This window comes from Halichoeres trimaculatus, unplaced genomic scaffold, assembly GCF_033239565.1.
Source record: "Halichoeres trimaculatus isolate MK-OKI-2021-1 unplaced genomic scaffold, fHalTri1.1 fHalTri1_scaffold_23, whole genome shotgun sequence".
Taxonomy (NCBI): Eukaryota; Metazoa; Chordata; class Actinopteri; order Labriformes; family Labridae; genus Halichoeres; species Halichoeres trimaculatus.
In genome coordinates, this window is record NW_027437201.1 from 21,230,148 (window position 1) to 21,246,257 (window position 16,110).

The following is a 16,110-nucleotide window of genomic DNA, read 5'->3' on the forward strand; positions in this document are numbered from 1 at the left end:
GAACAGCTCATGAGGCATTGCCTTTGTGCTCTGCTTCTGCCATGCAAGAGGTGCACAATATGACCCACAAAAAGACAGAAATGCATATTTTTAATTTGGTTGTCCAAACTTTAATGTACGGTCCGTTCTAGCTCGGTTTTGAGTACAATTGATTCCTAGAATGTGGTTTTAATCCACATTCTTGTGTTTTGTCTGTTTTTGTGTTTCCTGTCTGTAACTGTGTGTTTTTGCTGCTGCCTGTCTCAGCCAGGTCTCCCTTAAAACAGGATTTTAATCTCAATAGGACCAACCTGGTTAAATAAAGGTTAGATGAAATAAATAAATTCTGTAATAACTTTATTATCTGGTTATTACAGGTGGCAGAACCAGAGAATAACGTTTTTTTTAATTAACGAATTATTTATTATTATTTTTTTAATTTTATTTTACCTTTAGTTAGACAAGTGGGAAATAACTTCCAAACATTAACAAAACATATATCAGCAGCATCTTTGTAAAAATACAATAAAATGTAAATTTGGACCGTATAAGAAAAAAGAAAAAAAAATCATAGAAATAAAAATAAAAAATTATCAAATAAAATAATAGAAAAAAAACAAAAAATATAAAAACATACATATACACTTTCAATGATCTTAACAGACATTTCTCTAAACATAATCTACTGTAGTCAGACTTATCGTATTACAAGTTAAACCACATTAAAAGAAGCCTAAATCCTCTATTTTCTGTTCGCATTAATAGCAGTAGCTCAGGTTTGTAGTACACAGAGCTGTGTGACAGAAATTAGTCCCTTATCTAAGGCTCTTTAAAGCCCCCAGACTGGGTGAAAGTACAGGAGCTTTTCAAAGATCTCTATTGGATAGAATATTCAGTTGTGGGCGGTTCGGTGACCGTGATTGGTCGAGGCTGCCGTCAGTCATCCTTCTACTTTCTCGCGTGCCCCTCCCCATCTCCCCACCAACTGGATGTGTGGCCCAGGCTCGGATTTTCTCGAAAACATCCACCGCAGACTGCGTACCAGCGCCAACGAGAGGAGTGCTACGACGACCGGGACCCGGGGCTATGGAGTCCACACCGTAACGGTCGAGTCCATGGCGGTTCTGAACTTGGACCCCGTTTATAGGCCTTGAAGCGGATTCTCTGAAGAGTTGTAACGGCAATGAACGCGCTATCACTTGTTTGATAGAAAGACGGAGAGAGAGAGGGGCCAAACTCCCTCCCTCTGTAGAGCTGCTCTATGGAGGCTGACGGGACGTTTGCAGCGAGCTCTAGGCCCGGAATGTCACCTGTGAAACGTCGATGCGTCGTCGCAGGACGTAATTAAGGCGAGCTCGCGCACACCTGCCCGCGCTTTGACGACTTTCTGTGTTTTCTGACTTTAAAGTTAGCAGGTCAACGTTAGCTGCGCGAGGCGACCTCTCGCGCAACATGACCATCATAGATATCACTTAACGAGAGGTTCTTCACCACCTCAGGTAACCCACAAGACAGGTGAACGGCGCTCTGTTACCTTTTTAACGGACTCTCATTCTCATGGGACTGCTCTCCAAAGTTGTCTCATCGTGGTCCCCCATCAGAAAGTTGATCCAGACCCGTTCGGCTGCAGGAATTCAGCGGTTTTTCTTCTAAAAAAAGGACTTTTATGGTATTTCTCCTCACCTAGTTTCACCTTCCATCATCATGTCACTCAAAGACAACCCCTGTCGGAAATTTCAAGCCAACATTTTCAACAAGAGTAAATGCCAGAACTGCTTCAAGCCCAGAGAGTCCCATCTGCTGAATGACGAAGACCTGAACCAGGTAAACAAACGGACTTTGATACATTCAGCTCATACTTTACATGTTTTCTGTGTGGGTCATGAAACTGAAAGCCTGTTTGATGTGCACTGCTCACTGTTTGTCATGTGTCAACACAGCATGAAGTGCAAAGGTCAGGTTAATTGGGCATAATTAGTTTCCAGCCCCAGGGCTCATATTGACCTTAATTCATGCAGATATGGGCCTTCATTCAGCACTGTAGCCTATATTTACTGCATTTCTGTTGCATCATCCAGGTAACTGTAACACCTCTAAAAAACAGAGCTGGGACTATTTTCTATTCTCCTGATTTGATTCATTTAGGATTTTTGGGGTGCTGTTTGATTTACGATTCTTCTAGGGATGGGTACCTTCCATATTTGAAACGATACGGTACGGATGCCCTGTACTTGGCAATGGGCATCCGTACCGTACCGTATCGTAACCAATTTTCAATACTTTTATTTGTTTATGTGGTGATAAATATTAATTTTTTGAACATTAAATATCAAAATGTTTCAGTTTATTATATTTATTATTAAATATATAGCCTTGCAATGCTGTGTTCATGTCCACTCCCTCACAGTCACAAGGATGCGCCTAAATATGGTATCTTTGTTTGACTTTAGGTGAATCGGGACTGGGTACTACAGATGGAATTCAGTTGGTACCTATAAGAGTTCCTAACTTGGTACCAATCCCTAATCAGGAGCCATATTTTCCCCCCCAAAATGCACATGTGAGTAGGGCTGGGTACCGAATTAGGTACTTTTACAGGTACTGACCGAATCCTGTCAAAAGTACCGGGTATCGATTCATGTAAAATCAAAAGGTACCATGTTTAGGTACCTCAACGCATCCTTGTGACTGTGAGGGAGTGGAAGAGTAGATTATTTTCCATGCTGGACATGAACACAGCATTGCAAGGTTATATATTGGAGGATAAATATGTCAAATTGAAAAAAATCTATGCTTTATTATTAAACAAATTAATATTTTTTACCACATAAACACAAAAAAAGTACAGAAAATTGGTACCATTAAGTACCGGTACCGATTGCCAGGAACCAGGCATCCGTACCATATCGTTTCAAATGTGAAAGGTACCCATCCTTACATGTGAGTCAGATTTTAAGATTCATTTAGGTGATCTGACTAGGGATGGGTACCTTTCACTTTTAAAATGTTACGGTACGGATGCCCGGTTCCTGGCAATTGGTACCGGTACTCAGTACCGGTCAATTTTTGGTACTTTTTTGTGTTTATGTGGTAAAAATATCAATTTGTTTAATAATAAAACTTTTTTTTTAATTGAACATATTTAATCTTCAATACCCTTGCAATGCTGTGTTCATGTCCAGCATGGAAAATCACCTACTCTTCCACTCCCTCACAGTCACTAGGATACATTTAGGTACCTAAACATGGTACCTTTTGATTTTACGTGAATCAGCACCTATAAAAGTACCTAATTCAGTAGATCTGACATCTCGACTTATCATCCTAATTTATAAACAAAGTCTAAAACGGACAATTAAAGGGACTTGTATTTAAAAAAAAATGGAATGAAAATAAATCACAATTTTTAATTGATAAATAAAAAATTGAGATGCTACGATATATCAGTTTTTTTTCTTGAATAGCTGCCACACTGTGCCATCATTTGGCTCTGTGCCTTTCCAACGTGTTACTTTCAGAGCAAAGCGCTTTTATGCCCCATTTAACAACCAAGTTCACTGCTATCAGCATAATGTGGGAAGAAATACAGAGATAAAACCGTTTTAATGTGTCAATCACAACTGAATTAACTCTGCCTGCTGGGCTGTTGTTGGTTTTGGCACTCGTTGAATGGTGGCATCAGGTCACAGTGAGCTCTGCTGGCCCGTAGCGTGATCATTCCTTCTAAGCGGACTATCCAGAGCTACCTGAGTCCAGACTAAAAGTTCAGATAAATCTTGAATTTGATGTTTTTAGACCTTCCTATAATGAGCAGTTTTATCCTGGATGCATCAAGAAACTGGAGACCCCATGGTCCAGGATTGACCTCCGCTGTCAAACGGTGCAGTATCCCGTAGTTATTTATGATTGGGCTGGAAAACAAGGAGCTTTTGCTAAATGAACACACGACTACGTTTAAAAGACTCCATTTACCCACTAACTGAACCGTTGAAGGGTAAAAAGTGACCCAGATCCGTCCTGTCGTCTCCCCCTCTCAGGAGGGGCTGTTATCTTGCTGCTGCCAGGTCATGTGAGGAGAGACAGGACATTTTTCGAGTGTCTGTTTCTGGACGATCTTTCACAGACAAAAGGAAGCTAGCATCCTCGTATAAGTGTGATTCTTTCAACACTTGTCCGTTTTGCTCTCCGTCGCCTCTCCGACTGTCTTTCCTCTTCCAGAAACTTACGCTACTGAAGGTTTTGCACGTATGATGGAAGACTCTGTTACGTGTTTTTGTTGACACAGTCAGTCAGCTGAGAAATGGGCCGTTGCTCCTGAAGTGAAAGAGGATTTGATGGTGGATTACGCCCCGGTGAAGTTATGACTGTAATCAAAACCACTGATAGCAGGGCATGGAGGTGCCAGCCGGAGCCTTTCCGACTCGCAGGCTACCGCTGCACAGACTCGCAGCTGCATTATGTAACACTCTTAATGTGTTAAGCTCTTTAGGGTGGATGCTAGATGAGAGTGTAAACATGTTTAGTTAAATGTGCACTCCTGTACACACACAGCTCCCGCTCGATCCTCTTCCTCTCTGGCTCAACAAATGAATGCTGACTACCAGCGTGGCCACAGTTCAAGATTGTCCCAGAAATATTTAAGTCAGAGCGCTGGGCCAACTTGCGTTTCTCAATACCAGTTTGAATTGCAAATCTGCAGCGGCCACAAAGCGCTCAGACTCTGCGACTTCTCTCCTGTTTCTTGATCCACTGTTGTGCTAACTTCTGCCTCTCTCTGCCCCTTTCCACCCACCGGTCCACCCACTTAGAGGATCAGAGGGAAAATCATGTGTGTTAGCCTTCTGTTTTTTTTTTTTTTCAGGGCAGTGTGGTGCTCTGGGATTCAGCCAGCTGGAGAGAGTAGCCTCTGGGCAGCTCGTTGTGACTAACACACCTTTCTGCAATTACACCAGAATGTGTGTTTGTCGAAGCAGCACTGTCTCATATTGGGTTACGATTTATGCAACAGCCCCATGTTAAACTCAGCTGACTCCAAATGTGCATTATTGACCGGCTAATCTATATCTTAATCGTGTTTTTCTCTCACCAGGCTAAACCTGTGTATGGAGGGTGGCTGCTGCTGGCACCAGAGGGGACAAACTTTGACAATCCACTGCACAGATCTCGGGTAAGGGTTGAGTCGGTACACAGATTATCATTATCCTTTTTGTGGAGGAGCTGATGTTTGTGCCTCATAAAAACACAAGGGTGCTCCTAAAAAGGAACAAACTGATAAAACTCTTTGTCTGCAGCTTCTGCTTCTGCTTAGAGAAATGTGTTAAACAGATGCTAAATCAGGTCAACTCAAAGAGTAAAATACAGCCTCTAATAGCAAGTCATGATTAGACATAGATGATGTGTTTTTTCAGGGCCGATACTGATACCGATAATCAGTAGTGAAGGAAGCCAATAATTAATATTTGGGGCCGATATTTATTTACGTACCAACACTTAACCTTGTTTAGACGTCAACCCTTTAACCTTTTTGCTTATTTTGACTAAAAAACAGTCAAGAAATATCCTATGAGAATTTACTTTGGCCATTTTTTCCTGGAGTACTTTGAACTTCCAATATCTAGAGTTATTTCCAATTTATTGCATGTTTTATGAGAGTAAAACAGTCAAAAGAAAAAAAAAACACAAAGAGATAATTGGATTTTAGATGTTTAGTTGAAGGAAGAAACACAGCAATCAAACAGGGCCGATACTGATACTGATAATCAGTAGTGAAGGAAGCTGATAATTGATATTTGGGGCCGATATTCATTTACGGGCCACAAACTCCAACACTTAACTTTGTTTAGACGTCTTTAACCCTTAAACTCCTGAGCCTAGGAGTGCCTGCCTGGACTTTTTCGCTTGTTTTGACCAAAAAAAACAGTCAAAAAATGTTCTGTGACCAATCTCTTTTGCCCAACCTAATTTGGGGCCAATATTCATTTACGAACAACAAACTCTAACACTTAGCTTTGTTTAGACGTCTTTAACATTTTAATGCCTGAGCCCCAAAATGCCTGCCTGGACTTTTATCTTATTTTGACTATGAAATGTCTAAAAAATGTCCTGTGACCAATCGCTTTTGCCCTTTTTTTTCCTGGTACTTTGAATTTCAATATATGGAGTTATTTCCAATTTACTGCATGTTATATGAGAGTCAAACAGTCAAAACTAAAAAAAAACCCACAAGGACAGAATTGGTTTGTAAATGTTTAGTAAAGGAAAAAAACACAGCGATAATCATCAATCACTCAAGAAAGCCGATAACCAATATTTGGGGCCGATATTCATTTGCAGTAAAAGTGAAAATATTGGATGATATGAACTCCAACTTTGTTTAAAGCCTTTAATTATTTGTTTATTAAACTGCTCCCAGTCTTACAAAGTTAAATGAAAACAAACCAAAAAAAAATTAACAGCTCTCTAAAGTTTTCTACAGGAAGTCAAGTTTTCCCAAAAATGTCTCTGCATGTCACCAATCAGATCATACTGTGGGTGGGACGATGCTAGAGACAGAGTAGAGACTGCAGACAGAGAGGAGTGGCTGGATTGGAGCCAAATAACACAGTCTGAAATTTGATTTCTTAGTAGCTACTGGATTAAAACAAGGCAGATGCTGATCTGCTTCAAAATGCTAAATATTGGTGCCAATAATCGGCCTGGCCGATAATGGGTCTATCCCTCGTCATGATTTGGGATGCTCGATATATCAGTATCTGTATCTGTATCGGCTGATGTTGGTCATTTTTAACACATCGGTATTGGCCGATATATTATCTGTATCAGCCGATATTCACTTATCAGCTGTCGGCATTCTCAGAGCATCCTGAACGATCTTTAAGACCCAAATAATCTTGTTTTCTCTGACTATGTAAACACCAAAACTACATAAGAAGAGTGAACTCTCTTTTTTTATGTCTCACTTCCTGTTTTTGATCCAGAAAACAGACAAAACATACTTTTTTGATCGCGTTCATCCCGGGCACTCCATCCTTTGCTCTCTTTCATGGTCGTCTTTTCTTACGATTGCGCCGCTCTACCTCAACACATCATCTCAAATTGTTGTTTTTTTTTAAACCAATATCGATATCGGTATCTGCCAAAATTTTATAACCATGCATCCTCAGTCATGATTCTGCTGATGAACAGGAAGTTGGGTTACTCCTGCTCCTGTGGGAGGCCTGACCCTCTATCAGAAGATAACAAGCCTAATATCGACTTTTATTTTTATCAACCCCGCTCCCTTAACATCACCAAGCACCTCCTCTGTTCCTCCGCTTCCTTTATCAGCTCTCCCCGATCACCCTGTGGTGTTGCATCCCAAAGAGGAGCTGGGGGAATGTTTGGGGGAGGAGGAGAAAGGGGGAAACGTCCCCGTTCTCACAGCCACGCTGATGGCTTCCATATGGGTTTTGGTGAAAAGCACCTCCAGATCCTTCAACTCAGCTGCTGTCAACAGCTCTGTGCTGCGGCTTTGACGTAATCGTTTGAGTGCTCTGCCTTTTCTTACAATCAGCTCCTGACTTTGGGGGGTAATTGTTGGTGTGTTCATGGCGCTGAGATGAGCAGGTTGGTCAAGTTTTGACTGACCAGCGGGTAAATGACAGAGAGCGGGAGCTGACACGGCGGGTGAGTCATGTTTGAAGACCACTTAGGGTTTGTCCATCAGACTCTTTCTCCTGATAACTCAACCTGAGCCGTTCTCATGCCTTTTAGGTTACAAAGCTCCTCTCAATATTTTATGGATTGGCTCGGATGATATTTAATACCAGGACAAAAGGCTGCATTAAGACGAGAGGGGTCAGAGGAGAGCTGGCCTGGTCAATGAGGAAGATCAATGAAGACTCTCAGCGTCAGCTTTTCGTTTGCACAGATGTCGATAAAAAGAAAAACTCTAATATCATCCACAATGTGTAGCATTATTTTTTTAAAAGACGTAGAAAACTGGTGTTAAAGTTAGAGTTTTCCTCTTCACATCAGTGTTTACACCACATCATGTAGGGGTTGGAGTTTTATTCCCACTGAAGCTGCTCAGGGGACGGGTGTTGCTAATGAACAGTTGCTGTAAGCCCTAAGCTTCTGGCTGTTTACACTTTCTTTATGTACATTATCTCTGTTCCTAAAACCCATTAAACTCTTTTAAAACCATATATCAAGTCACACATCCCTGACTGACAACAGAGTCACACCCAAACTGCTCATCTATCCAACATTAAACATCTAAGTTAGCCACAACAGTTAAATCTGTAGTTTTTTCTACCCTTACAATAAACTATATATTAAAAGGAGTGAACAGGAAGTGTTTGCTGACAGGTTGATGTTGAAACTCTGTGATGTTCAAACTAGGGGTGTAATGATCCATCGAGATACATCAATACATCGATTGGTTAAGCAATGATCAAATCACATCGATGGAAAGTCAAAACATCGATCATCATCGTGGTCTTTAATAGAGGTAGACCGATATATCGGCCGGCCGATATATCGGGCCGATATTTGGACATTTGTCTCTATCGGCCATCTGCCATATTTTCTTTTAAAAAGCCGATTTTTGATCCGTTGTATAAAATGACGCAATTTTTGATCAGGCACAAAAAAGATGAGCACCTCAAACTTGTGGAACCACTTGGATACATTACATACTTTTGTTCAGATTATATTAATAAGTTTAAATTTCCTTTTGGACATTTTGAGAAGAGTGTGAATGTTTACTACTGCTTGTTACATCGTGTGTTTACTCAGACAAAATATGTCATTGTTTTGAAAGCTGAATAAATGTTCAGAGGACTGGACACGACTTGTTGTAATAGATTTCTTTTAGTTGCTCAGAAATTGCTGCGTTTTACAAAAATGTGATAAATTTATATTTATTTAACAATCGGCCTGAATATCAAATTGGAAAAATCGGCTATGCATGTCGGCATCAGCTGCCCAAATTTGGAAAGCATCGGCATCGGCATCGGCCCCCAAAAAACCCATATCGGTCGACCTCTAGTCTTTAATGTACGCCTTTATCTTGAAATCCCGACGACACACACGTCCGAGTCGTTCTTAAGTTTCATCTTAAGCCTCAGGCACTCAGGGTATGAGACACACATTTGAACCTTTTCACTCTCTTGCCTGATATGACTCCTGCTGTAAAATGTACTGTTTAGCGCCCACCGAGTCACGCTGCTGTAGGCGAACGTGTAGCAAGACGCTGTTAGCATCACAGAGCTAAAAGGGAGCCAGACATATCGGCCAATCATAAAATAGCTCTCCTGTATCCGGGTAAGATACGGTCGACCTGACTGCAGAGGATGCAGGAGTGCATCATCACACGACTGCAGTGAGTTATCTCATAATTTGATTTTGTTGCGCACTGATTCATGAAATTTCATTTAGTTAAAAAGTAAAACGGCGAGAGCTTCCTCCTCCACATCGACTATTACACAGTGAAACAAAGTCTGATCACACTGACATACAAACTGTCGTTATCAGGCATCACAGTAAAAAAAAACTTTCAATGTTAAGTTAGTTAAGGTGATAGTTCTAATTTTGAACAATAGAAATGTTTGGGTTTAATTAAAATCAAAGCTTCAAATATTTGGTTTGATAGAAAATGGTCAAATGTTGGAGGTCAATAATAAAGTTTGTGTAATCCGTAATTTTTAATTATAGTGTTGCATCATTACTTGATATAATAAACAAACATTACAGTATAACACTAAGACCCATTAGGTAATTGTGGGGGCAAAAAAGCACCTTATCTGAATTTAACCAGTTTTAATTTTAAAACATAATTAGATCATACAGATGGCTTTAATCCTCTACAAACTATGATACCCAAAGGTCAGCACATCGTTCCACATTTCAGAAATAAAACTATCAAAATTGTTTTGTATTTCTTTCTTGCCTCAGGTGAAATGTTGCTGATTGTGTTCAGTGAGGACATTATATCGTCTTAAATCGATCGAAGGCCCCTGAATCATATCCTATCATATTGTGACAGACTTTATGATATCGGAAAATATCATATCGTTGTCCAAAGAATCAATATCGTATCGTATCGTCATGACACTGGTGATTTACATCCTACTAATTACCAAATCTTAGTATTGAAACCTTGGTGGATCTTACGTGGTATTCTGGGGTTCGTTTGTACTTGTAGGAATGAATTGATTTAATTTGCACAGTTGAAATATTAACATGTAAACCTGTGAAGTCTGACAGATCTGGGCTTATAATAAAAATAATAATAATTTATTTATTTGGCACTTTTTGATACTAGTAACAAAGTGCTTCACCATAAACAGTAAGAACAGATAAAAATGAGTAGCAGACAGTAAAAACCAACAAAAACAAATAAGACAAGCAACAAAATAAATCAATAGAAGAAAAAATAAATAAAATCAATATGAATTAACATAGAATTGAAAAATAAAAGTTAAAAAGAAGTAAGTACCTGTGTGCCCTGGTTGGTGTTTTATCTGTGATCATCTGGAGCCGGTTTTGTTTATCTCCATCAGTTTATTAACTAAACTAAAAGCTCGATGATTGATTTCCTGAGCTGAAGCGTTATTAGAAATATTTTCCAGCCAGCTCATGAGCCCTGTGTTGTGGTGAAAGCTGAAACTGTGCCAAACAAACGCTGGGCTCCCTCTGCACTGCAGCTCCGGCTGTTTCCCAAAGGCTCACATGCTCTGTGTGTTTGCTGTTTGTATGTTTGTGCTGCGGCGTCGCTGCCAAGTCTTCATACCCGGAGGTGCACAGTATGGCACAGAGATCCAGTCTTTAATGGAACACTAAAAACTGTGTTTATAGATCTGATATTAAATCTGTGGCTTTATAATCTGATATAATCAGCCTGGACATCTGACAGCTGTTATTACTCCGGCTAATGCACGGTAAACAAACTGCTGTCAGAGCCGGGCTTCACATTTCAGAAGATCCTGATGGGACGTCCTGCTTGGATTGATCTTTATTTCTCTGTAATAAAAATTTTCTCTGTGTTTTTTCACTCAGAAATGGCAGCGGAGGTTCTTCATCCTGTACGAGCACGGCTTGCTCCGCTACGCTCTGGACGAAATGGTGAGTGTTGACACGTTTGAAGCGTTACACACTCGGTAGAGGCTGAAGCTAATCAAAAAACATCACTTTTGACATTCGCTCAGTCTTTATTTGTCATATTGGCAGCAGCAATCGGTTAAATTTAACTGCGACTCCCTCGAGGGTTTCTTCCTCTGTGTTAATCTGCTGTTTATGAAACCTCAGCACAATCTCAGTGAGTGAAAGGGAAGTGATTATGCCCCTTTAACTTCTGGGACTGTTTTAATGTGAAGCTGTTGGAGGAAGTGATGTTTTTACTTTGCCAGCACGCAGCTGAAACACACAAACACCAACAGATGTGAGAGCACAAAAGCTTAAACAGGATTACGCTGAAATGGAAACACAAACATGTCCGTTTTTCTCTCTGTTTGGCATAAAGTTTCGATTTCATTTCACTTTCCAGCTACAGTTTGGACCGCTTGACCGTGTGGTCACCTCACAGTTAACACCAGCGCTCTCTGTCACACAACAAGTATTTAGAGAGTGTGTTAAACTCTGGGCTCACTCGCACAATAGTGTCAAAGGAATCAAGTGACACGGTGTGGTGTTGATACCAAAAGTCAGGTGCCGAGCCGTGCGTGTTTGTTCAAGGGGCTTACACACTTATTGTGCAAGAGCCGCGTGATGACTTCTGTACCGACAAAAAAAAGGAGAAAACAACCCAACCAGAGCGAAACTGACGACTCCTGGGAGTTTTACTGGTACCAGCTCTCTCATATCTGGACTTTAACTGTTCAGACTAGAGGAGATGAAACGCTGAAGACAGGAAGTGGTGATACAAGACTGAAAATGTGGATCATAGTATAAAAAAGTAGTAAGTAGGCAAATAAAACTTTGAAAAAAAGCAGAAAAATGGGGTGAAGCAGGAACAAATGATTGAAGAAGTGAAGGAGGCAGGAAGCAGGAAAGGAGGAGTAAAGAAGGAGCAAGTCAGGAGAGGGGGAAAGGACAGAGGGAGCAGGGAAAAGCAGGTAAGAAGGAGGGAAGGACGGAAAGAAGAAGCAAATAAGGAGGAGCAAAAAGGATGTAGGATGCAGGGAAAAAGCAGATGAGAAGGAGGGAAAGAGGAGGAAAGAAGGAGGGAAGGACCAAGTAAGAAGGAGCAGGGAAAAGGGAGCTGTAAAGAAAGATGGAAAAAGCAGAAAAGAAGGAAAGAAGAAGCAAGGAAGCAGGAGAGGGAAAGAAAGGAAAAAGAAGATAAGAAGGAGGGAAAGAGGAGAAAAGAAGGAGCAAGTAAGGACAGAGGAAGGAGGTAAAAAGTAGGTTGTAAAGAGGGATGGAAGGACGAGGAAAAAAGGAAAGAAAAAGCAAGTAAGGAGAGGGAGAAAGGAAGAAAGGGTGGAGGAAGCAGGGGAAAAGTAGGTAAGAAGGAGGGAAGAAGAAGCAAGGAAGGAAGAGGAGGGAAGGACGGAGGAAGCAGTGAAAAAGCAGGTTGTAAAGAGGGATCAAAGAAGGAGAAAAGGAGAGGCAAGGAGAGGAAGAAAGGATGGAGGAAGCTGGGAAAAAAAAGATAAAATGGAGGGACATATAGGAGAAAAGAAAAGGCAAGTAAGGACAGGGAAAAAGGACAGAGGAAGCTTGGAAGTAGGTAAGAAGGATGGAAGGAGGAAAGAAGAAGGAAGGAAGGAGGAGGGGGAAAGGAGGGAGGAAGCAAGGAAAAGGCTGATGAAAAGGAGGGAAAGAGGAGGAAAGAAGAAGCAAGGAAGGATAGAGGAAGTGGGGAAAAGCAGGTTAGAAGGATGGAAGGAGGAAAAAAGATGTAAGGAAGGAGGAGGGGGAAGGAGGCAGGAAGCAGGAACAAGGCAGGTAAGTAGGAGGGAACAAGGTAAGAAGAAGCAAGAAAGGAGAAGGGGGAGGAGGGAGGAAGCAGAATAAGGAGGGAAGGAGGAGGAAATAATCTGAAGATGGAGAAATTAAGTGAATGGAGAAAAGAGTAAATGAAGAGAAAACTGAGCAGAGAGAAATGAAAGAAGAAGGTAAGAAGAAAGGAAGGGATAAAAAGGAGGAGGAGGAAGAAAGAGGAAGAGGAGAAGAGGAAGGGAAGTGTACAAACAGTCAGAAACATATAGTAACCTTATGAAAGTCAAATATGAAAAGGACCAAGGTTTGCATTATGTTTCAACAGTGAAATCTCAACAAATGTAAGGGAAAGTAAACTCTGCGATGAATGTGTGAAGAGGATAAAGTCTTATGACAGAGTCTGTACGTCACAGTTTACTGAAGAAAAAGCTGGAAAGTAGAAGAACAACATGTCAACATAATAACCTGCAGACTGGCCTCTTTCCTTTCACACCATGTTTTTGTAGGTCACTGGTTTTAGTACTACATACTGTATCAGTTCTGTTCCTGCTGTATTTTAGTCCTGCATGTGGGCAGGCTGGATACGGATCGACCCAAAGCGGTGCTCCACAGCTTTCTCTACTCGTGGGCTGTGCTTTGAAACGAGCTGAAAGCAGGAGTCGTTGAAACAGCACATGCTTTGTTGCCTTTGACCCTTTCATACTGTATGTGGCACTCTCTGGCAGAGCGCAGAGACGCTCTCAGCTTTACGCAACAGAGGCCACGAGGGCCTGGATCCTTTTTCACGTCTGTGACCTTCAGGGTCACTTCTCCCCCCAGTGACGTTTTCTACACAATGATGATAAGACATTAGCTTAGCATATAAAGCACACACATTATAGATATGAGCAGAGAAGAGCGTTATTACTGGTATCTGTATGGAGATACCAGCCTTTTTTTTTTAAGGTATACTTGGTTTGAAGTGAGGTCACCACAAAAACTGCTCCCCCTGGTGGCTGGCTGCAGTATAGGTCGAAAAAATACATCTCCCCAGTCATTCCAGATGGGCTGTGGTCAAACTAAAAAAAAATTAATACACCTCATAGAAATGTTTCTCATGTCCGATTGTTGTGGTAATTTGAAGATATCATTTGGCTGCTTTGTATTCAAGTCCTCTTTTTTCTGAAAAGTTTCTTTTTCTTTAGTCATTAGAGGTTAGAAACAAGGTTTTACGTCATGTTTAACAATGATTGACAGCTGAAGTTCTTGTGTATTTTTTTCAAGGGTTGTAAAATATGTGGGGAGCTAGAGTCTAGAGCTAGAGTTTACTGCGCAGACTCTGGCTGCACAACTGCTGCCAATGGCAGCGCCTGTGACGGAAGAGGGCCCAAGACCAAGAGCCATGTCATAACCGTGGTCTTGCAAACACACTTCCTCTCACACATAAACAAAATGTCATTAAATAAAAAGCAATACATTTCCAATTTTCAAAGCAAGATTTACTGTGTTTGTGTGTTCAACTTTGTACTAGAGAAAAGAAACTGAAACTTAAGTATCAATCCCAACTGATCCCAACGTTAGCATCCATATATATCTATTTTAGATTGATCGGCACACCACTACTCATAACTTTATATATTTTTATGAATGGATTGAAGAGCCACACACCGAAAGTCAAAGAGCCACATGGGGCTCGTGAGCTACAGGTTGGCCAACCCTGTGTTTAACTGTTTTATGTTGCACTTCAGTTTGTTTAAACATACGACTTAAAGTGATACTCCAGGATGGAACAAGTTGGGTCCTATCACAAGGTTTAGGGCAGAAATTACCCCTACAGCAGTGTTTTTGTGCAGCAGAAGCCCAGAGCGCTCGCACCAAACACCCCCTCCCTGCTCCTCTACAGGTTTCCTCTGCACTCAGACGGGGCCTTATTTTACCTCACCAAAAACACAAATAAACGGACTCCCACTGAAAAAATCTGATATCGGTCTGCATTCATGCTTTATTAAGGGAATTTTCAGCGCGTTACTTTCACACAAAAACACAGCTAAATAAGGCTCTAGTTCTCATCGTGTCTCCTCGTCCTGGCAGACTACCTGCGTTTGTTTATATCTGGCACGCCACCGCGCGTGGACTGATACACTAAGCGGCGAGCGCCTCGTAGCCAGCTGTGGCTCTGCAGCGGAGGTAGCGCCGTTTTACGACACGATGAGAACTAGAGCCTTATTTAGCGGTGTTTTTGTTTGAAAGTAACGCGCTGAAAATTCTCTAAATAAAGCGTGAATGCAGACCGATATCAGATTTTTTTGGTGGGAGTCCGTTTATATGTGTTTTTGGTCAGTAAAATATGGCCCCGTCTGAGTGCAGAGGAAACCAGCAGAGGAGCAGGGAGGGGGTGTTTGGTGTGAGCGCTCTGGGCTTCTGCTGCACAAAAACACTGCTGTAAAGTATCACTTTAAAGTCAGACAGACTGTGCTGTCTTTGATCAAAATGATCTGTCACTATTAATTGAAATTTTATGGATTCTGGTGGTATCAGTAGTCTGATTTGAGAGGGAGCACTGGTTCAGATATCGGTCTGAAAAAAAGTGGTACCAACATGCTAAAGATGGGAAAACATGCCCCACTCGGCTTGGCTTTCTTCAAACTGGAACCAGTAAAATCATATTAGTGCAGCACTGGTGGAGAAGAAAGATGGATGATGTGTTTACTGGAAGAAACAAAGGAGCGAGGCGGATGTCCTCCTCCCCATTCAGCTGCCTCCCTGGATGTCACTCCTGATCTTTTCATCTCTCCTCTGAATGCCTGATCAAAGCCAGAGGGGGGGTAGGAAGGGTCTGTGCAAAAATATCAAATGACACTAAATATAGAAGCGAACCCATTAGACTATAAACGCTTCACGTTGAATAAGCAGCTTCAGAAACTTGGCTTATCTAAATCCAGATCCAGCGATTGATCGCTGTGGACCAAGAGATTAAAAAACCACAACGTTCAGAGTAGAAGACGACACAGATTAAAAGACGGAGAAATCTTTTAGATTAAAGTATTCAAAATGAATCAAAATGTAATCATGTGTGTAAGTTTTCTCTTTGAAGCAGCTTAACACCGCAGCAGCATGGTTTTTAACTTTATAGTAATTCTTTTTACAGAAAGATGAAAAAATGATCCACAACTTTTTTCTTTACTTTTGCAGGGTTTGGATTATCTTTCATCTTTTTTTTTGTTTTAT

The 16,110-nt window shown here is 41.1% G+C and overlaps 1 protein-coding gene across 5 annotated transcripts in view; it reads left to right on the plus strand.

The window, feature by feature from the left end:
* Nucleotides 1-967: 967 nt before the first annotated feature.
* The window catches only part of LOC141785632 (myosin phosphatase Rho interacting protein), an 80,057-nt gene continuing 64,914 nt past the window's right edge, over nucleotides 968-16,110 (plus strand). For 4 of the 5 annotated variants that reach the window (XR_012597546.1, XR_012597547.1, XM_074664070.1 and 1 more), the window contains exons 1-3: nucleotides 968-1,803; nucleotides 5,069-5,146; nucleotides 11,020-11,085. Coding sequence is in view for 3 of the 5 variants with exons in the window: in XM_074664070.1 (XP_074520171.1) it covers nucleotides 1,684-1,803; nucleotides 5,069-5,146; nucleotides 11,020-11,085 (264 nt within the window). In the remaining 2 variants the exon portion in view is untranslated. The remainder of the gene's footprint in view (nucleotides 1,804-5,068; nucleotides 5,147-11,019; nucleotides 11,086-16,110) is intronic. The other variant, XM_074664072.1, reaches the window with a different exon arrangement.